Genomic DNA, 22,991 nt, shown 5'->3' with positions numbered 1-22,991 from the left:
GGCTCAAAAGCGCAGTCGCGGATCGCCCCGCACCGGGCGGCGGGAGGGGAGGGGAGGGAAGGGCGGAGCGAGCAGGGAGGGGCGGAGCGGTGGGAACAACGCGGAGCCGCGCGGCCGCCCCCTCGCGGCGCGCTCTCCCCGGCGCGCGAACTCAGAGCCTGAGCAGCGACCGGGGGCGGGCAGGGGAGCGGTGGCGCGCCCAACGAGAGCGCGCCCCGGGGTCCCGCGGTGTGCCCCCGCCCCCGCGGCACCTCCCGCCCGCCTCTCGCCGGCGCTTTAAAGCAGGAACGCAACTAAACTTCTATTGTACCGGACAGAGCGCGCCGCGCTGCCTTGGATCCTATAATCTGCTGCAAGCCGGGAAGGCGGCTTCTCTCTGCTGCTCCGTGTGGGCTTTTTAAACCGTGGTGGAAGAGATCTACATTTTCCCGGTGTTTTGGCTTTTTTTTTTTTTCTCGTCCTTTCCGGCGGTCCTTTTTAATTATTTTTTTATTATATATATATATTTTTTCCTCTTATTTTGTCGTACTCTACGCCGCCCGCAATAATTGCCTCGCTACGTCTCGCAGCTGGCGCGTTGGAGAAGCCGGTGAGTTGCGGGGCTCTGCTTTTCCCATCACTCGATGATCCCCCGCGGTTGTGGCGTTTGGACTGAAAGGGGCTGGTGACACCCGGGCTGCCGGCGGGGCTGAGCTCCGCGGATGTGGATACCGACGGTGCCTCCCGAGGGACGCTCTCCTCTGCCGGGGCACCCGCGTTTCCTATCCTTTTTCTTGGTCTCGGATTGTAATGTTCTTCTTTGTGGGGAAGTGGGGGAGGCATTCGCTTCTCCAGCGTATGCGCGGGCAGGTTATGGCTTTTTCGTACGTTGCTTATACGCGTATATATGTGTATATATGGCGAGATTTGGCAAAGTTTGCCAAGGTCCTTGCTAGTGCTTTGCCAGCACGCCCAGGTGGGTGTTTGGGAGTAGCTTAGGTGTCGGCTGAAAGCTTCCCGGCTTTCGCAGCCCGTTCCCGCCCGGTTCCCGGGACGGGGATGGCGCTCCGACCCCGAGAGGGAAGGGGCTCAGTGCCGGCCGGAGCGCTGCCCCGTGCTCACACGGCAATGGTAGCGGAGGGGCGGCGGACGAGAAGCCGAGCCGAGCTGCGAGAGCCCCTCTGAGGGAGGCAGGGGCCAGCGGCAGGGTGGTCTGGGAGCCAGCGGCTGACTCCTCGGTAGATCAGGTCGTGCCGCCCGGTTGTCCTGACCAGCTTGGGAGGGGATGGAGGGAGGTCGTGGCTTTCGCGATTTTTTTTTTTTTTTCCAGTATTATCCTAGTTTTTTGTTTTTTTTTTTTTAATTACGAAACGCGACTGCGCGCTTCCCCGCCGGCAGGGCATGGGGAGCCGGGAAGGAGCGCTGCGCGCCGGGGGGGCCGGTGGCCCCGCCGAAGCCGGGGGGAGCTGATCCCCCCCCCGACGAAGCGCGGCTCACCCGGGCGCCCCCCTCTTCCTCCTCCCGCCCACAGGCACCAGCCGCCGCGATGCCGCTCAGCGCCAGCTTCCCCAGCAAGAACTACGACTACGACTATGATTCGGTGCAGCCCTACTTCTACTTCGAGGAGGAGGAGGAGAACTTCTACCTAGCGGCGCAGCAGAGGGGCAGCGAGCTGCAACCCCCCGCCCCGTCCGAGGACATCTGGAAGAAGTTTGAATTGCTGCCCACGCCGCCCCTCTCCCCCAGCCGCCGCTCCAGCCTGGCCGCCGCCTCCTGCTTCCCCTCCACTGCCGACCAGCTGGAGATAGTGACCGAGCTCCTCGGGGGGGACATGGTCAACCAGAGCTTCATATGCGACCCGGACGATGAGTCCTTCGTGAAGTCCATCATCATCCAGGACTGCATGTGGAGCGGCTTTTCCGCCGCCGCCAAGCTGGAGAAGGTGGTCTCTGAGAAGCTGGCCTCCTACCAGGCAGCCCGCCGAGAGGGGGGCCCCGCCGCCCGTCCCGGGCCGCCGCCCGGCGGGCCGCCACCGCCCGGCCTCGCCGCCTCCCCCGTAGCTTCGACCGGCCTCTACCTGCACGATTTGGGCGCCGCCGCCGCCGACTGCATCGACCCCTCGGTGGTCTTCCCCTACCCGCTTAGCGAGCGGGCCCCGCGAGCCGGGGCACCCGGCTCCAGCCCCGCGTCCCTGCTGGGCGACGACACGCCGCCCACTACCAGCAGCGACTCGGGTGAGTGGGGAGGACGGCGTAAGAAGTACCAAGTGCACCCAGGAGCTCCACTGAGAGAGCAGGGGGCAGCCCCCCTACTCGCTTCTTTCCTTCCTCATACCGCTTCCCTGCATGGGCTGTTTTAAATGCCACGTTAGCGAGGCATGGGGAGGTTCCTGACGAGTTTATTTTCTGGAAAACTAGATCAATTTTCCTTCCACGGGTAAAAGGAGCAAAAGAGAGGAGAGGGAGGGAGAAAGTTTCATAATGGGGTCAGAGTTGCTCCGCAGCACGGTTTCTCGGTGAAGTCTGTTGCCGGTGCCACCCGTGTGCTGGGAAGGAGTTAACTTTGTCCCGAGAGCCGCGGGGAAATGTGCAGTCAGGGAGGTGCTAGTGAAAGTGACTACAGTGGAGTGAATGGGGCTGGGAAAGTTTTAGAAATGCTTCTGTAGGTATTTGACAGCGTGATCTGCGCCCTCGTAAATTTAGTTTGAAAGTGAGTTTCTGTTCAAAGCCCTACAACCTTCCCCTTCCACACTCCCTCCCTTCCTCCCCCACCCCCCCCCGCCCCCCCTTGGATTTTCCACAAATTAGCAGATCAAGAAAGATTCAGAAAACGTCTCTGAATACACATGTGTGTTAAGTAAGCTTTCTTTTGAGGCGTGGCCAAAGCCTTCTAAATCCTTAATTAAGGGCAGCTTGAGTCTGGGAGCTTTATTGCGCTGTACTGCTGACAACCGAGGTTAAACTTCCCTGCTATCTTTCATGCGCTCCTCAAAATTACGCAAGATCTTTGCAACTTTTGAAATCAGGGAGCCAGGCTTTGGAGCACAGTCCCTGTGTCCTATTGCATATGAAGTCTTGTGCTTCCTTAAAGGAATGACTTCCAGGGAGTGGAGTTCCAACAGTATCCAATGGGTTTAAGAAGGGTTTGTCAATGGGTTCCTCACTGTGCAGATCAGAGTAACCTTCCCTTATAGAGTAGTCTGTAGAGTATTTGCACAGATTAGTTTATGAACCTTTCTTTTTGTTTTTCCCTCTTGCAGAAGAAGAACAAGAGGAGGACGAGGAAATTGATGTCGTTACATTAGCTGAAGCAAATGAATCTGAATCCAGCACAGAGTCCAGCACAGACACATCAGAAGAGCACAGTAAGCCCCACCACAGCCCACTAGTTCTCAAACGGTGTCATGTCAACATCCATCAGCACAATTATGCCGCTTCTCCGAAGGTTGAATACCCAGCTGCAAAAAGGCTAAAGTTGGACAATGGCAGAGTTCTTAAACAGATCAGCAACAACCGCAAATGCTCAAGTCCCCGCACATCAGATTCGGAAGAGAATGACAAGAGGCGAACTCACAATGTCTTGGAGCGCCAGAGGAGAAACGAGCTGAAGCTGAGTTTCTTTGCCTTGCGTGATCAGATACCTGATGTGGCCAACAATGAAAAGGCACCCAAGGTTGTCATCCTGAAAAAAGCAACAGAGTATGTTCTTTCCATCCAGTCAGATGAGCACAGACTGATCGCAGAGAAAGAACAGTTGAGGCGGAGGAGAGAACAGTTGAAACACAAACTCGAGCAGCTAAGGAACTCTTGTGCATAGGAGCTCTTGGGCATTGCTTAGAATAACCCAAACTAGACTGAAACAATAAGACATTAATGTTTCTAATATCACTCATGAACTACACCAGTCCATTGAGTATGGAACTATTGCAACTGCATGCTGTGCGATTTAACTTGAGACTACACAACCTTGGCTGAATCTCCCAAGGGTTTGGCCAGAACCTCAAAACTGCCTCATAATTGATACTTTGGGCATAAGGGATGATGGGACATTCTTCATGCTTGGGGATGAACTTTTCAACGTTTTTTGTTTTTTCTTTTAAAATTTTGTATTTAAGGCATTTTTTCATATGAGAATCCAAAAACAAACAAACAAAAGTCGTCCCCAGATTGCTGTATATATTTACACATCTTATTGCCATGTAAATACCTTTAATAAAGCCTTTATAGAAAAAAAAATGTGCAACATTAATACACAACAGTTGTGGCAACTGGATTTATACTTGTCTTGAACTTCTGTGCCATAACATTTCACAGTTTTGTTTTTTATTTAAATACATTTTTTCTTTTGAAATGATTTTTATTTTGTTTTTAGATAAATAAATATTTGCCCAAAATATAATTAGCTAAATCCTGTGTAAAGACTGCTTTGTCTCCTTCTGTTGTCAGTAGATGCTTGTTTCCATGACATCCCTCTCCTTGTCATTGTGGCAATGACCTTGACAGAAGTCAAAGGGGAGTGAGGTGAGAGAAAATGATAGTCTTGCAGCTTAGCAGGGAGTTGGGTTTTCTATTCCTGCTCTTCTACCAGTTCAAGTGGATGAAGTAATTGATTGACTGCATTTTGTTGGTTCGTCTAGTGTTGCTAGAAGTGCCTCTATGAAGGCAATTGTAGTGCTATCTGTCTTGGCTGTGGTCATCTGGCTGCTGAAAATTAAGGCAGTGAATTTTTACACCAGGCACCCCAGTGCATGGGCTCTGCATTCCTGCCACGTATGTATGATTACAGTTTTGGGGCATGACCTTTATTCTGCACTAGAGACCCAGCTATGTGTTTTGAAGGCTCCTTTGTAGTAGGCTCACCTTAATTGCTTCCTGTTTGATTTTGAGCAGAAGTTGAATGGGATAAGAAAATAAACTGAGATGGTGAGGTTGAAGTAGTTAAAACAACAGAGCAGTTTCCCTTTTTTTTTTTAAATGTTGAAACCAGCAGAGCTGATCTTCCTGGTCAAACACCTTAACACTTTATTAATGTGAATAGTTGCTGAGATTTCAAAGAATGCTAAGGTCAAGGACACAACAAAAGAGCAAAGGAAAAGAACTATTTCTCAAGTGGAGAAATTTCCAACACTTGACAGACACTAAAACACTACATTCAGGAATTGTCTTGTGATCAGCTTTTGATGGGCCATAAAGTACTTGATTGGCACAGCTGCTAAGATTAGATTTGATCTTTTTCTGATCTCTTTTCTCACACTTAGCTCTACTTTGGTCAGAAGAAATCAATGAGCCCTTTGATGTGGGGGAAGAAAGAAGGTCCTTTATAGAACGTTGAATCTGGCACTTTTTGATGATTTTCATAATTCCTGTTAAATATGTATTTACATATATGGCTTCTAACCATTGGAGGAGCAGTGAAGCCAAGTAACACAAGTGCCAGCAGCCAAACTGGGACTGAAGGTTCAGATTTTTTCTGGCTTTTAATTTGGAGTGGGAAGAAGTGTTCAGTGTGAGTGTCTATGGGATGGGGCCAAGGGTTTTCGCCCTGCAAAGCCTAGCATAACCGCCCAAACAATTTTGCATATGGGGCTTCCCAAAGAAGGTAAGAGTCTATATCCCATCTGATGGAATGGTTTATTGACAAAAGCAAATAAACTTTAGAAAAGCAGGGGAAAACAAGGCTTTTTTCTTCAATTTGTCTGCTTGTATTGGGGTCTATAGAAGTGGTCTGCAGTTGCTTTTTTCAGTGTGAAATTCAGGTATTCATTTATGAGGAAAAAGAATAATGTGACATTAAACTGTTCAGTGTTTCTGAACTGCAAATCAGAACAACCTCCAGCTCTGAATAACAGTAAAGTTTTACCTTTTATCAGGTGCTATAACTCATTTGCCTTTTGGCTTCCACGCTATTTTAGATACTACTTTGGAACAGATGCAAGCTGTTTAAGAATTTCTAACTGCATCCCCATCTTCTGAAACAAACTGAGAGCTGCAGATCCATCCATGAACTATGAAAAATGTCACCTTTGGATCCCAGTTTCATGTGTTAGCAAAACCCCCTCACTTCCCGTTAAATGAGATTAGACTAAAATGATTAATAAACTTTTCCTTATTAGTCAGCTTCTTAAATCATTTGGAGAACAGTTTTGGTTTGTTTTTTTTATTGTGTCTGCAGAAAGTGCTCAACCTTTTGATGAATAGGATATCCTTGCAGTTATTTAATTTCTTACTCTCATCTTTTAATTGAGCATCAGTTTTCCTGCTGGAAGAACACACCAGATCATGAAAATTATCACAAACTGTCACTCTAAAAAGGTATGATTTTATGGAATGACATTTAATGACATTTCTTACTTTGTTGAAGGATTGCAAAGTGCCTAAATAATGTAGGGGGGGTGGGGGGGGAAATAAATTCAAAACATCTTAGGAGTGCAGGGTTCAGAAACCTTTCCTGATCATTAAATTGCTGCTACAATAAAAAGGAGGGTGGCTTCTACTTTCTGTCTCAGCACAAGAGGTTAGGACATTCTGAAGACACAGGAGTTGCTGGGCTGGATGCAGTAATGCATTGTACATGAATAGGAAAGGGTTGGGTTTTGCTGCTGGTTTGGAGCAATTAGAGAGATAAGCTTATAAAAACTCTTAACCTTGAAATAAATGCAGTAAGTATTTACAGTGCTTGCCAAACAGCTGTACCAAAACAGTATTTGAAATCTAAGGAGCATTTTTAACTTCATCTCTCTGCTCCTTTACTTTCACAGGATATTTCAAGCTACTTCTCTTCCAGAAAAAAGTTAAGCAAAATAAGGCATCAAAGGAAACTAGAAACAAACTATTGAGGTGAAAATAAAATTGCCTTTGTTATATAACCACAGTGTTTTTATTTAATAATACTGATTTTTATGTTTCTAGGTTTTGTTGAGTTTTTTGCTTTCTTCTTTTCTTGTGTATACATTCTGTCTTTTCATTACACTAATTATCTAAATCACTTCAGTGTATCTGTACAGATTACTTTTCCATCAGAGCATGTGGAAATTCTATGTTTCTTCCAGGGAAACAGATTCATGCCAGTGGAGATGCTCTTGAAAATTTTATCACTGTCTATAAAGAAATCATTTCACTTGCTCCTGCCTAAACCACGCTTGCTTCTGTAGCAGTTTGCAACCATTGCAGGCAGTTGAGAGATGATAAACATTTCGTCAAGAGTCATCTTTAGAGAAGAATTTCAGAAAAGTGGAATACAATTACTGTAAACTGGAAATAAGCCAGGTCATTTCAGTTAAAATCTCAGTTTATTCAAAGCAGAAGGTAGAGGTGACTGTTTCATCTACAGAGATGAACCGTCTTCTAAGACACTGGGGGCTATATTTAGTTTTTAACTTCTTTTCTTTTTGATCGATCTGTGCTACAGTCATCTGCCAATAAATTATTAGAGAAACGGAACTGGCTGCTTCTAACACAGGCAACTTGGGAAGAGACGCAGGATTTACTTCCTAGCTTAAGGGTTTGCTATTTCTTCATTTTAAAAGGACATCTATGAGAGCTTCAGAAAAAAAGATTCTGATGACTGAAAACTAATCCCTGTTTTCCCCTCAAGGTTTCCACACAGACAAGGCATATACTTGCCTACAAAAAAAAAAAAAAGAAAAAAAGAAATAAGATAGATGAGCTGCAGAAACCAGATTTCATTTCCAGTACAAAAGCTTTGACATTCAGCAGGTTTTATCTACCTTCATGTCACTTACTCATCTCGAGTGTAGCTATAGAGTCAGTGGGGACAGGCAACAGTGAGAATGTTATCAAAGATTCAGAATAACAGGTAGGAAGTCAAAAGGCTTTTCTTCCTAATCCTGCCATTGACCTCCTATAGAGATACTGGGTGAAGGGAGGGTGCAAGCTTTTGGAGCACCTTGCTGATGGCAGTGGACTCAGCAATGCAAATAATGCACATAATGGAAGAGTTGCAGTAATTGTGCATCCAAATGGGTACAGGGTTGGGTGAGACACTGCCCCAACGGTGACAATAAACCCTGTTTACCAATTCTTGACTACACGACAGATACCAAACATCTAGTCTCTTAAGTGTGTCTAGGCTCCATCTTCCTAGGAAATTAGGTAGGTTATTTTTCCTCATAATAAAGAGTATGACATTTAGGGCTAAATGTTGGTGCATATGAAAAAGTTTCATTTACCACTTGCCAATACCATTTCGTATTTAAAGGTTAGTAGTTACTGAGCAAGACTTGCTTCAAGATGCAAGTAATGCATGGGAGCCTGAGCTATGAGGTATATTGGCATGGTCAAACCTGAACCCATGGGGAAATTGTTGGCTGAGAACGGAGATGCATAACTCTGATGTCAAGATATCTTATTCCCACAAGCAATGTTTCTGGCTTAGTATATGAATTGTAGAGTTATACCTTGTTCTATACAAGTCAGGGAGAAATCAGTTGGGTAGGTTGGTTCCTGACATTAAATATTACAGTGATTACATTTGGTGTCTCAACTCACCCTTTGTGCATGTTTCTCTACAGATCTTGCTGTGGCAAATATTATATTGAATATATTTCCATTCAAGGCAAAATCTTTCTTGCAATCTTGTGTAATTTCCATTGCAATCTTCTGTGTTACAATTAAGTGGAATTATGTTTTCCCTGTTGGATAAACAACAACAACAACAAAGAAAACACAAACAGAAAAACCCCAAACCCCAGAATAACTGCAGGATTAAGTGCTATGGATGAAGAGATGCTAAAATATAAACTGCAAAAATGGATTGCTCTGACTGGGTAACAAAGAGTTCCAAGCACAGAAATTAACACTGCTTGGAACTAATTAGTCCCATCAGCTCCCTTCATGCTAATTTATCCATGAAAGACAACAGAAATAGGACAAAAAATAATTACAGGAATTGTGCTTTATATTACACAGCTACTATGAGGAGGCAAACCCTCAAAATTTCTGCAGGCTAAATCACAATTATATGTATGATCAAATGCAAAGCCCTGCTTCAGCAGCTCTGTCTCTTTGGACATCCCCCTGGATAGCTGCAGGTTGCAGTTGCCCAGCAGCACTCTTGTTTCTCGGTACATTTTTCTTCCAGGCGCCACGTGTGTCCAAGGGGCTGCTCATAGAGATGCAGCTGCTGGAGTGAGAGCTTCTTTCCACTCCTTTTTCTCCCATTAATCTGCTCCGTGACGACAGCAGAACCAAACAAAGCCTCTTGGTGCAGGTAATTCCTCTGATCTAGTGCCCAGTTGAGTGTCTGACAAAGCCCATTCTGGCTTGTGACCAAGGCCGTGCTGTGCTATAGATGAATTAGGGATCAACTCTTGCAACTGTGTAGATAGAGTAAATGTGAACTAAAGGTTTGCATGCTTCTTGACGGTAGGAAAATATCTCTGGTCTTCTTTCCCTACAGAAAAGTGGTGTCTGCAGTAGCAGGTGGGCTCCTACTCTAGCACTGGACAGACTCCACATAGCTCAGCTTCCAGGTTTATCCAGTCTGATTTACTCAGTTTATTTAGGTTTATTCAGTCTGATATAGAAAATGCTGTTGCCTAAAATTCTTTGGGCTTTCATCAACTTTGCTACAATCACTCCTTTAATGCATTGGATTTGCTCATGTTCTGTGCGTCCCAAGAAAGAAAACCTGCTCTCTAATAATTGCTGCCAGAACAAGGCTTTCCAACTAGAGTGCTTTTAGGAAGCTAGTGTTGAAGTATCTGCAAACAAGTGAAAATGTGAAAAATACAGTGAAGGTGATGGATCAGACAGCAAAGACAATGTTTTCACTCCTGGTTTCTGTGAGGGTTTCTTCAGTATTCTACACTTAACTCATTTACTTTTAGGATATGTGTGAAAATCAGGAATACAGAAGTAACCTGAATCTAAATTTAAAGGATGTAAAAGGTATATTGTGAGCATTAGGCTATAATACGTGTTCCACACATGCACAAAATGCAGAGAGAGATTAAATCTGAATCAAGATACTTCAGCATTCAACTGGGCTGGGATTTCAGCAGTTAACAGCATCACTGTATATAACAGCTGCAGCCTAGCTTTCAAATATTAGATTTTGAATATTGTCTACATGTGATGGACAGGAGAGGAAAAGGGATTTTTGTTTTGTTTTTTACTTTTATCAACCAAGTGTTTTTCATAAACAGAGATTTTACAAAATAACCCATCATACTCTAATAGTTCACCATGTACTGGCTGTAGACATTGTGGTTCATAATGGATTCAGAGATGAAAAGCCATATTATTTTGGTAAACTGTACTGGTTTAGAATATTAAATTGATCTGCAAATTTTTTCTCATCTCAGGTGAAGCAGATGTTTCTTTGGGCACAAGTCATATTATGTATTCTCATTATCATTCCTCATTATCGTAGAATCAATAAGGTTGGAAAAGCCCTCAAAGATCATCAAGTCCAACCTGTCACCCAAGACCTCATAACTACTAAACCATGGCACCAAGTGCCGCATCCAATCCCCTGAGCCTCCTCTTCTCCAGGCTAAAGAATCCCAGCTCCCTCAGCCTCTCCTCATAGGGCTTGTGCTCGAGGCCTCTCCCCAGCCTCGTTGGACACATTCAAGTCTCAATGTCCTTGAATTGAGGGGCCCAGAACTGGACACAATACTCAAGGTATGGCCTAACCAGTGCTGAGTACAGGGGCACAGTGACTTTCCTGCTCCTGCTGGCCACACTATTCTTGTTGCAGGCCAGGATGCCATTGTCCTTCTTGGCCACCTGGGCACACTGCTGGCTCATGTTCAGCCAGCTGTCAATCAGTACCCCCAGGTCCCTTTCTGTTTGGCAGCTCTCCAGCCACTCTGGCTCTGGTAAAGAGTAAAACAGTATTGTATTGTGCCTAGACTCCTGCACTTTGAGGGAATGTAAAAGGCTACATGAATATCTTACAAAGTGATTACAACATAAAATTGACATGAAAGTGGTTCAACTATATAACATATTATTCCCTCCCTGTAAGACTGGATTCTTACTGAAAAAATGCTTTCTTCCTGCCCTTATGGAATGATACAGCATTTTCCCATGTTTCACAAGGGCAAAAGTATTCATCAGCATCTCTACTTCTAATTGAAATTTAATTTTTGATGCTTAATTAAAATTAATCCACTTCTTCCCCATTCATTTCAACATGTTGCCCCAAACCTGAGATCTGAGTATGACACCAAAAACAGTGAAAACAAAATGCAAAAGTATTAATTGATCTCCAGGGGCCAAAATTATCACTAAATATTTGTGACTTGCTCAGCAGCTGGAGCAAAATATCTGAGCAATGAGGTGACTGCCACAGAGGTCTGTGCAGCTGGATGGCATTGCCTGTCCATGAGGGTTCCCCCACCTCTCTAATTCCTTTTCAGGCCCCTTTTTCTTGAAATTGGTGGCCAAATTCACCTTAACGTCGTGCACTCCTGTTTGGACTGCTAGAAAGTTTTACAGTCAGTTAATGTTTCCAAGAGGTTTGTCGGTAGATGTGCCTGTTGCTAGCCCTCAGAGTGTTTGCTCAGAAGAACAGTAAATCCTACTGAAAACTGCCAGCTGCTGGAACAGACACACTGTGACCACAGACCATGAAGTGCTGATCTGGTGTGAATTCACTTTGCCAGTTGAAATCTCTTTAAACCACTTTGAATAGGAAATTTTGTCCTGCCATACGTTATGGCAAATCTGGTATCCTACCATAAACACTCTGAAGTCATCAGCAGCAGCCCATAGCATCCAGATCAGTGATGATGTTGATATGAATCGTATTTCACAGTATCACAGTATCACAGTATAACTAAGGTTGGAAATGACCTCGAGGGTCATCGAGTCCAACCTATCAACACAGACCCCATGACTAGACCATGGCACCAAGTGCCACGTCCAATCCCCTCTTGAACGCCTCCAGGGACGGCGACTCAACCACCTCCCTGGGCAGCCCATTCCAATGATGAACGACTCGCTCGGTGAAGAACTTCCTCCTCACCTCGAGTCTAAACCTCCCCTCGCGCAGCTTGAGACTGTGTCCCCTTGTTCTGGTGCTGGTTGCCTGGGAGAAGAGACCAACCCCTTCCCGGCTACAGCCACCTTTCAGGTAATTGTAGAGGGCAATTTATCCTGATGGATGTTCCAGCCATACAGAGTTTTGATTTTGGGTCTCCAAGGCCACTACAATTTATTTATTCCCTAATTTAATTGGCTCTGTGTACATTAGCTATCAGTTCATACCTTTCTTTGTCTTTGTATGCATTGGGAGCAAAATTTTGGCCACTTCATGATGCACCACAGAAACCACAGAACACTTATTAACTCCAGTATGGCCAGGGTTACAACCTCCATTTTGCAATCTTACTTTAATCTTCTCTTAATTAATTTAATTCTGATATAATTATCTAGATTGCCCCATTCATTTAGCATCTCAGCATCTATCTCTTCATTCTCACTGGAAGGCTTTGGTAACTTTGCAAATGTTGGAGATCTATCTCCCATTCCTACCTTTTGATCTTTACTAACAACCTTCCTTTAATGTCTGCTGAGCTCAGCCTTTTATCAGGCAAAGGACTCCACCCTCCCTAGTAGAGGGGGGCACGGCTCTGATGAAGGTAGGCATGAGGAGCTGAATTTCTACTGTCTGCCTCTTGAGGTGATCCTTCTGGCCTGGCCTGGCTCTCCAGCCAGTTTTAAAACCGGTTCAGCCAAATACAATTTAAAACTGAAGGGCAGACAGGATTTCATAAAGCTTTATAGCTCATTGCAGCTTTAACTGATTTCTGGACCTTCATTGTCTCTGATAGGGGGTTTCTTCCAACAACCACCTCAAGTGGACAGTTCTGGCATCGGTGGGAAAATGCAGCAATCCAGAGGTTGCAGCTGGCCGTTCATGCTGAAAAGTACATAATCATACTGTACTGCTGTTCCATTCACTTTGGTTTATGAAATGAGCTCAACTGATGCCTTTTATTTTGCCTAGCCACACAAAAATATCTTGCTGCTGCCATATGTACAGTTAATGGCACCACCTAAGTATAGACAAGCTGTCGCCATTTGTCCTTGGCCTCAGTCTGACTGTGGCTCAGCTGGTGTGAAGCAAGATCCCAGTGAAAAGGACAGGCATTGTAGCCAGGTCAGGACAAGAGGTCCAGAGGTCTGTGCAGACTTGCAGCACTTGCACTGGGACTATCCACTGGCTTACAAGCCATCCCATTCCACTGGCATAAAGTGCTTATAATGGTTTGTTAAAATGTGTAAATCTTGGCATAATGAGCTCATGAAAATGCTGAGGCAGGTTAGGCTGTGGAGTTGCACAGTAATTTTTACTGTGCCATACATGATCTAGCCTTTTGGTCCCTGCAGTAAATGCCTGGTGATTTATCTCTATTTTGAGCTACCTCCTGATGACAGTGGACCATGGTGGAAGAATCATAGAATCATAGAATCAATAAGGTTGGAAAAGACCTCAAAGATCATCAAGTCCAGCTGGCATGCTGGATATTCTCATGCCCTTTATCACAGACTCACAGGCTGAGTGATATTAGAAGGGACCTCTGGAGGTCATCTGGACCATCCCCACTGCTTAAGCAGGTCCACCTTGAGCAGGCTGCCCAGGACCATGACCTTTTGATTATGATCATAGCTTCTGCATACCCCTAAGGATGGAGACTCTACAACATCCCTATGCAACATGTGGCAGTGCTTAGTGATCAACATCTTGGTTAAGAGTGCTTTGCAGGGTGGGTCTTGTTGTTACACATGATTTAACACAAATTATGGCAAATTTCAGAGGTGCTGAACAAGTTCCATTGCTTCCAACCATGGCTGGGGATGCTCATTGCTTTAAAAGATCAGGCCAAAAAACTGCTGTGGTTTTCCTCTCCGGAAGCAGAGGGAGGATAAATCTAGGGTACAGACAGCTACAAGCGCAGTGCTTGCCCTCTGTCACTTTTTTCTGGGTAACTTTAAACTCTGATACACTCTGACTCCTAGGCAAGACACATTTTCAGAAGCTCTCAGATGTCAGTGGATGTAAAGCTCAGCTGAAACTGAGCACAAGCAGAAAATCCTGTCCTTTGGTATCTCCTGGCATGTCAAGAATTTGCTTTGACCTCTTTAAAACTTACCTGCTCCATCCTCATTTTCCCACTTCCATTCACTTGTACCTATTGGGATTATTTGGCTGTAAAACAAATCATCCAGATTGATGAATGAGACTTTGTTGTCATGAGTTGAGGGGGAAAAAAAAGACAAAACATCCCTAAATCCTGAGGCTAGAGTCTTGACACTGGCAGGAAGGCAAATAACAGCACACAGCATCCATGTGGTGCTGATTTTCTGGAGCATTAGTCTATTTATGTGATGTTTCTCATGCAATGCATGCTTTCTCTACCCACCATCACCAAAGTGAAGCTATACAGCATGACAACAAAATAAGCTGCTCTGCTTAGTAGTGAAAAGGTCTTTTTCCAGCATGTGCTGCAGTTTGCTGAGATGGGTGGCTAAAAATGGCATGCTGAATTTAGCGAAGATTGATAGTTAACAGGAATATGACACCTGCCCCACTTCTCTGCTAGACACTCAGCAGAGAGCCTGGTGGACCTTAAACAACAGGGTCACCTGGTGATTTGGGGATTAAAAGCTGCATATGCAAGAATGTGCTGAGAAAAATGCTGAGAGCTTCTGCTGAAGGGGCTAATTCGTAGTCTAGTCAAGTAGCTTCATAACCATGTCTATCATGAAAATTTGTTATCAGCATACTCTTTGAATCACAGATCAATGCACACTGATTTTGGCAAATCTAATTAGATTTGATGGGGAAGAACATGTTTGCATTTTTTGCATCTCCAGTTCCCATCTCTTTACATGTAATTTCATTTTTGACTTGTTTAACAGCAAATGAAGGTTGTGAATCCTAATATGTGGATATGTCAGTTCTGGTTATTGTACTCAGCCAATCCCCATCAGTCACTCAATGCTGAGAATGGGAGGCAAGGAGTCAGGGCTCCAGTGTCTCCCATTACACCCACCAGAAATCAATGTGCACTCCCTGTATGGCCACAGGCAAGATATTTTGCATATATGCACCTCAGTTTACATGTCTGTGAACCTGAATATAGCATATATATATATATATATATATATATATATATATATATATGCATCTTAAGGGCATTATAAGGCTTTATTGATCACTACTGCTTCTAAACTGTTTCCATTTCTTCTGCTTCCATGGCACAACACAAAATTAATTATCATAATTTGAGACATGGAAGGGGCACAGCATGACACTTATCTGCTATTGTGAGTCCTGTGGATGCTCTGATTTCAGTTTTTGCCTGTAGCATGCGATTGTTTAAATCTGTTTTTGATACAGTGAGCATACCAGCTACATGGGTGTCCATCATGAGGTCAGGGCTTAAATGGGACGTTCTCTGGGACTGAACTGGTGACCTGGTGAGCAGCTTATGATAGATGTTCACGTCAGATACTTCTCCCTTCCTCCCTACGTCTTCTCTCCAGTGCGTGTGGAGTCAGTTTATTTAGTGTCTGTTAATCAGTTTGCCTACATTCATATTACCATCCCTGGGGGAATTCTGTGCTTTGTAATGTAGGACCAGCAACACTGTGGCTACAAAAATGGGCTTCCAAATCCCAGGACAGTGCCGTGCTCTAGTTCACACTTTCACCTCTGACATATGAGGTGGGAAGAAAGGGGCCAGCACATGACAATATCTGAGACAGCTTAGGCACTGTCTGGGCAGTAAAGAGATGCAAAGGAGGATGTTGAACCAGGTCTCCAACTTCTTAGGGAGGTGCTTGGTCATTACATGAAATGTGGGCAGTTTTGCCACCATCATTGACTGTACTAAAAAGAGCGCAACACTGCCACTGATGAAGGTCCAATCCCTGCAGCCATACACAAACCTGCCCAAGTACCCACATGGGGTATGCAGGGCACATCCATAAACAAGCACATTGGGAAGACGATGATCTTGAAGGTCTCTTCCAACCTGGTTTGGTTTATTCTAAAGGTTTATTCTAAAGACAGCAACTGGGATTGAGAGGAGAAGGATGTCAGGTCCAGTATAGGTCTCACACATTGCTTCCTGCTCCCATCCAGCTGCTGGAGTTGTATTGTTCATTGCTCCCAAACACAAGTCACAGCTTGCCTGTGTCAACACACCTGTCGTGACACTTCATGGGCTGCCAGTGTCACTCTCCTTGAAAATTGCTCCCACGAATGTTGCATATTTGTTATAGATGGAGAGATTAGTGTAAAGGCAAAAATAAAAAAAAAGTAAACAGAAAGGGAAGGACCCTGGGGATACCGAAGTGGTGCATGCCAGCTTGGCTGGTCTGACCTGTTTATGATGCCTAACACAATCACAAGTGCCAAAGAATAACCGACAAGTTAAACAGTTTCCTCTTTGTGATTTAGCAGCAGGATCCTCCTGAGAAGGAAGGCAGGGCCCCTGCTTTCTTCCCAGGAACAAAGTACTTGAGAAGCAGGAAAGCAGACATGAGTATCCTCTCCAGACTCTGGTGTTGTTTTACCTTCTTTGAGTGCTTCTGCTGCTATTGAGACATACAGTCCTCATGTGAGCCCTGTTGGATGCTCAGGGCTCTCCTGGTCTCCTCCTCTCTTCACAAATCAATGTGCCCCAGACCTCCACATGCCCATAGGTGAGTACATCTAGCCACTTCTCAAGCTGAGTGTCTCCTGGTGGATAACTCACTGGTGAACCATATTCAGTATGGGACATCTCCTTAATGTTATTGCATCAGCTTCAGTGGGCTTGTCCTGTGACCAGACCTATGACTCTTACCTGTCTTCCTTCTGACCGCACTACTTTCTACTTCCTCTCCCAGGCTTGCAGCTTCTGTTACAATCTTTTGCCTTTCACACAAAACAAACAAACTTGACTCTCTCTCCCCAAGGACATGGTCAGTCCCTTTCTCAGGAAATTTGGCTGGGACCCAAATGGTGCTGCCTTTGTCTCTTGAATTCTCTGTTTGTATTCCTTTTTTTCACTACTGATCCTAAATCTCTGCCTCACAGTTTGTAAACTCTCGCCCAAACTCAAGTATGCTTATCTCTGGATCTACTTTCCATCCCATCAGCCCAACACAAATTTAGCAATGCAGACATTTGGTTTCACTTTATTGCATGGTTTCCTATTTGTCAAGACACTCATCTTAAATGCTCTCCATAGTATCTAATGGAGTTTTTGCACCTCTTTTCCCTATGAGTTCAATTTGGCTGCACATTCAGAAAAGCACCACTTATAAATATCATACTAGTTTTTTTGCCCCCCTTTATTCCACAAACTTGGAATATATTCCATATATGGAGTACCTGAGTTACAGATATTCCTGTAGTTGGGCCATCAGTGCTTCACATCAATCCTTCATATCCTCCACTGGAGTCACAGATAAGCTACTCTGAATCCAGTGCCTTTAAGAAATCCCCCACTCCTTGGAACACACTCCCAATTATTTGTCAAACATCTTCCCTATAGTCTTGAAGAGGAAGATGCATTATGCAGCTTTGGGTCTTAGCAAAATTGAGCCTAGATTCATTAACATAGCTGTGTCACAAAATGGATCATCTCTGCTCGCTTTACCCGTTACCTCTCTCTGTGCTTGATACAGCCATCAACAGAGGCACTAGTCTATGGTTAGGGATAATCTGTGTGAAGAAATGAGCAGGTGGAAATCTAGTGACATAATTATATTGGGAGAAAATTACATAAATTCTGAGGAGTGGCAATGATGAAGGCATAATCTGCTTCCACAACTCTGGACAGGGATATTTCTTATACACCTGAGTAGCCACTGTACTACTCTAACACCTTACCCTCTCTATTCTTCATCACATTTGACACTTTTCCCTGCCAAAATTGCAGGTGAGTCAACATCACCTAGAGATGACTGATAGTTTGAGGACAGGAATGCACTCTCTTTGGATGAATGCAAGTACTTATATTAAAAGGCTGGGGAGTAAAAAAAAAAAAAAAAATATGGTAAGCATCATTACCTTATATTATTATGTTACTCCAGAATGAACTTGATATTGGTAAATACAGCAGGGAGGTATGTGTAAGGGTGAAAAGAGCTGGTTGTTTCAAATCATAACACCTGCTGCAGAACAAATGGGTGTACACTGGCTTTGAATACATTCAAGATGGAAATTAGGAGGTTTCTAACCTTCAGAGAAGAAAAGTTCCAAGATGATATCGAAGAAGGTGAAGTGAGGACAAGACACTGATGCTCAACTTGCTGCCTTGATGGGCAGGCTGATGTGAAATCATGGCTTCTATTAGGAGAGGAGCACATGCAATGACCCAGACTTGTCTTCTGAGCATCTGAGATTATGTAGTTGTTTTGTTTGGTTTTTTTGACAGTTCCAGCATTAACCTAGATCAAACTTAATTCCTGCACGACGGGAGATGTAATTGCTGCTATGATTACACATTCTCAGATGTTTTTTAATCTGTGTCTTCCCATGACCCACACTGGGAGCTGGGGGTGGTGGGGTGGTGGTATGCCCCAGCCTTTGCTGTACCCATCTGCCCTGGCTGAGGACACATCACTTTCATCTGCCTGTGGTCACCAGTTGGAGGCTGCCAGCTCCTTGGGCTAACTGCAGGGAACATGTCACAGCTCTTGTTGGCTTTCCCAGTGCTCCACCTAACTTGGCCAGTTTTGCCTGATATAGAGGAAGAAGCACTCATGTGATCCCTGCAGCTGGCAAAGCCTGTGGGGCTATAGACAGAGAAGCAATAGCAGAAGCCTTCATCTGGCACAGCCTTGTTGCAACCTGACCTCTGATCTTTGCTTCAGAACTTCTTTTGGCCTTGAAAGAGCATGCTGAGTCATTTGACCTTAATTTTGCTGTGTTTAACTTGAAGGGGTGAACACAGAGCAATGCAATTGCCTTGCATAAAAGCTATTGTAAAGATTATTATACTTAAGCATTGATGTGGAGTGAGTATATTCAGGTCAATAGTAGTAAGTGATTTTTAGAGTACAACCACTAGAAAGACTGTGAGGCTGGATGGTATGAACACAAGATATATTCTATATGCCTGTGGAAAGAGGGTCTTTGTGTTACCTCCTGCAATGAAAGTCTCTAGGTGTGATGGAAATGGTGGGTGACTTGTGACTGCTGAGGCTCCAGCTGTGCCATTGATGGAGGAAAGGTTTGGTGGTCACCTGCCACCCCTTTGCCAGCCTTGTCAGAAAGGGGCATGGTAAAAGCAATGGTTTGTGCACTTTTAAGGGGTCTGGAGCCTGACTTCCAAACTGCCTTGTGGTGCATTTGAGCAGCACATTCTTCTGCCACAGGTTGCAGAGCTGAAGCCATATCTGGATAAGATCCTGTGACTGGCCAAATTATCTGTATTTAAACAGACAGGCAAATGCTTTCACTCTCTTTTCATGATGTTTTCCTGGCTTTGTCATGCTGGGAGTTGTACATGAAGACACCAATCTTTCCTCATGGTGCACAGAGCTGTGCTCACAGCCCATGCTGCTGCTGCTGTGGTGACGCACAGGCAAGTTTGTGGCACTGGGTAAACAGTATTAATTTGAGTTGATGTTTAACAGCAGATTGTGTGTGTGTCTTGATAAGAAGGGGAGGGAGTCTAGGGAGAAAGGAATGAAAACTCAATTCTCAGGGCTATTTGACACATCTCTCCTGCTCTGGCATCCAGAAGATGTGAACGAGCCATCAGGGCCCCATTTAAGGGCAATACCCATATGAAGCCAGATTAATAGCTTTGTGCCACTATTTCTCCCAAATTCTGGAGTGGGAATGGGCTTGGAGAATAAAGTGTGTCAGGCTGCTCCAGCACTTGGGCTCTTTTCAGCTGACAAAATGAGCTTTTGGTCTCATGAGTAACTGTAGATTTTGGTCTTTCTCCCGAGTTCACTGATCTCAGGAGGTCATTTATTTAGGACTTGGTCTCCAGCCAGCTGTAGGAGTATGGCCCAAAGCAATCTCCTCCACCTCTCTTCTGCTGCAGCAGATTGCTGAAGGGTCTGGCACAAAGACCTCCAATCTGCTTGACCAGGACAGCTCTCTTCTCTCTTGCTGTGGGCATGCAAAGCTTCCTTGCCCAACCCAGCCTTGTATGTGCAGCGCCACAGAATCACAGTTGGGAAAAAGCCACATTTGAGACTGTAATTTTGTATCCTTGGACTAGCATTTGCTTCTCCTGTAATGACAGAGTTGTTCTTGCAGATCAGATTTTTATCGCAACATTCAAAGCATTGCAGGGGTGTTGGGAGTGCATTTACTAATTAAGTGAAAGGACACGTGATATCCACATGAAAATGTCACTGTGATGGATAGAGGCTTACTCGGCTTACTCGGTGCCGGGGACGATTAGCCTCACGTGGCAGGGGCAGCTCCCAGACTGGGTACCACAGGCCAGGCCAGTGATAAAGGCACTCGTTTGTACACACCGCAGGAAAGACTTGCCTCAGCTCCCATGTTGTCACAGAGGGGCTGGCATGACAGTATTTTAGGTTCCCTTCTAGACAAAGGCAAAAATCATATGCGGAAGAAAAAAACATGTGGCATTGAAGCTTCTGCTTCATTTCAGTTCCCATCCAGAATCGAGTAGGATACATTTCCCCTAGTTTGTTTAAAAAAAAAAAAAAAAAAGAAAGAAAGAAAAGGAAAACGTTTGCTCTGTCCATATGTTGGAGATTTGCTTTTATTTCATGCTTTCACTTGTCTGCACCTTGGTCTGTATCTTTGACGTGGTTTTTTCTTTCCGGTACTTAAGGGACTAGGAAACTACTTTCTCTAGGTGCCTGTGAGATACTTGTATCCTTCCCTTCTGTGATTATTGAGAAATCCATGACATTGCAGCGCTTGAACTCGGGGGGGATGGGAGAGGTGTTTTTTTTTTTTTTTTTTTTTTCTTTCCAATCCATGATTTCTATTAGCAAACTTGTGGCGTTCAGACGAGATGGGATCGGAGCCATCCCTTACGGTTAGAAGCAGCAGCAGACCAGCGGCAGCAAGGGCTCCCGCACTTCCCATTCGCTGAGGCTGAAGCCGATGCCGTTCTTCCGCAATGGGTGCCGGCCCGAGCGAGCCATCCCGCACGGGACGGGGACACGCACCTCTCCCCGCGCGGGCTGCGCTCCTCAGCGCACCTGCGGAGCGACGTCGCCACCGCGGGTTTTATTAATTATTATTATTATGATGATGATTATTTAGAAATATTTATTAGTAGGAAATGTCGGGGCTCACTGAGGCGCGGGGTAGTGCCGGGAGGGCATTAGTGCCAGGGGGGACAGTGCGGGGCGAGGGGCGGCTCCGCGGGACAGGGGAGCGGGGGCGGGCGCTGCGCGCTGCCCCGGGCTGCGGCCGGCGGCGGCGGCGGGGGGCGGTGACGTCACAGAGCCGCTCGCCAGCACAACGTTCCATTGAGGCGAGCGCGTGCTCCGGCGAGCACATGGGCAGCGGGGCCCGCACTGCTCCGCGCCCCTCCGCGCCGCCCGGGCTGGCCTCAGCCCCGGCCTCTGCCCCGCGGCCGGCCCGCCGACCCGCTTCCCGGTGAGTACCGGGGCTGCAGTTAGCAGCGGTGGGTAAGGAGAGATTGTTTGCATGGTGGGGGGGTGGGGGGTGGTGTTGTTTATTTATTCCTTTTTTGTCTTTTATATTTTTTTTCCTCATCCCCTTGCTTTACTTTTTGTATGTCTCCGGTGGGGCTTGCAGGTCACGTCAGAGTTCCCGTTTTAGGCGCTGGGGCTGGTGCAGATGGGGGGTGGGGGGTTGCATTTCAGTTTATTTAGTTAATTTTTTAAAGCGCTGGGTCACCGGTGGGTTAAAAATAGCAATCGCAAGCCGAAATCCATGTGGATGGGGAGGCGAAGGGCTCGGGATGCCTTCCAACGTCAATAAATGGCCGCGTTAAGGGCCGGCGATGTTTGGGGTCCGAAGTGACACGGATGGATGCGGTGCCCATCCCCCCTGGCAGCCCCCGGTCCCGCTTGCCTCGCTTGGCTCCCCAGGATCCGAGACAGCCGGAGCGGGGTACGCGGGGTGCCCACTCACTCCTCTGCTGGCCTGGGAAGAAAGTGGGGGCAGGGAGGTGGTGGTGGGGTCGCCGTGGCTCGGGGCGGTTGTGGTTGTTTGCGCTCTCTGCACTGCGCGGAAAATGCGCACTGTACGCTGGCCGGGTCGCGAGGGTGCATGCGGGGCCGGCCGGCAGCTGCCTGCTGCGGCCTGCGAGGGTCTGCGGGGCTGTGCTGTGCTGCCCGGGCCGCTTTAGCACGGCAGTGAATGTCGAGCTGGGTAGCACGAGGAGAGCCTGAGGAATAAAAGAGAAGATTCTTTGGAGGCTCTAAAGACCATTTTTACACAGGGTGTTTTAGGCCATCTTTTCCTTAAGTACAACTTTTAAATGCCATATTTTCTTTTTGTTTGTAATAATATCAGAATGTTTTCATTGACAGGGTGCTTAGGATTTCCATCTTGGTTTCTTAAACTGTTGGTTGCAGCATCTTAAAAATATCATGAGAAGAAATCCCAGCAGAACCGATAATTGTACCTGAAAGATGCTGGAGGCCTTGAGTGAGATCTTTCTAATTGCCTTCATGTTGACAAGTTTAGACATGTTTGCCTGTCCATGTATCTGGTCAGACACAGTGGGTTGTGAACCCCGCGCTAGTTCCTCTTTGCTGATATGACAGTATGCATCATTTAAGCCATTGATTTGGAACAAAAGAGCCTTTCTGAAGGTGTCTTGGAATATAGCAGCCACTGCTGAATACAAAGAGCACAATACACGATGTACATGGTCTCTCTGTATGAAATGGAAGTATTCATTGTGCAGAAGTACTGTCTCACTAATGTCAGTTTCTGCCGACTGGTCTGGATTATTTTAAAAACACTTATATATGCTGTTGTGAAAACACAAGGATATCAATAAGTCTAGCACTGAAGTGTTGACATCACTGTGAGAAATAAGGATACAAACTGGCATTTAG

General features: G+C 45.6%; 1 protein-coding gene across 1 annotated transcript; it reads left to right on the top strand.

The window, feature by feature from the left end:
- Nucleotides 1–298: 298 nt before the first annotated feature.
- On the top strand, nucleotides 299–6,116 carry MYC (MYC proto-oncogene, bHLH transcription factor). The gene is made up of 3 exons (XM_068155542.1): nucleotides 299–589; nucleotides 1,511–2,213; nucleotides 3,239–6,116. The coding sequence occupies exons 2-3, from the start codon at nucleotides 1,526–1,528 to the stop codon at nucleotides 3,793–3,795; spliced, it is 1,245 nt and encodes a 414-aa protein (XP_068011643.1). The 5' UTR covers nucleotides 299–589; nucleotides 1,511–1,525; the 3' UTR covers nucleotides 3,796–6,116.
- Nucleotides 6,117–22,991: the final 16,875 nt, after the last annotated feature.

Source organism: Melanerpes formicivorus, unplaced genomic scaffold (assembly GCF_026170545.1).
Source record: "Melanerpes formicivorus ecotype bairdi unplaced genomic scaffold, bMelFor1.0.p_v2 SCAF_32, whole genome shotgun sequence".
Classification (NCBI taxonomy): domain Eukaryota; kingdom Metazoa; phylum Chordata; class Aves; order Piciformes; family Picidae; genus Melanerpes; species Melanerpes formicivorus.
This window is presented reverse-complemented; position numbering and strand designations above follow the sequence as displayed.

Excerpts from the sequence above, each read along its gene's own strand:
- MYC (XM_068155542.1), top strand. The coding sequence starts at position 1,526 with ATGCCGCTCAGCGCCAGCTTCCCCAGCAAGAACTACGACTACGACTAT. Across the intron at positions 2,214-3,238 it reads CACTACCAGCAGCGACTCGG|AAGAAGAACAAGAGGAGGAC; the intron begins GTGAGTGGGGAG and ends TCCCTCTTGCAG.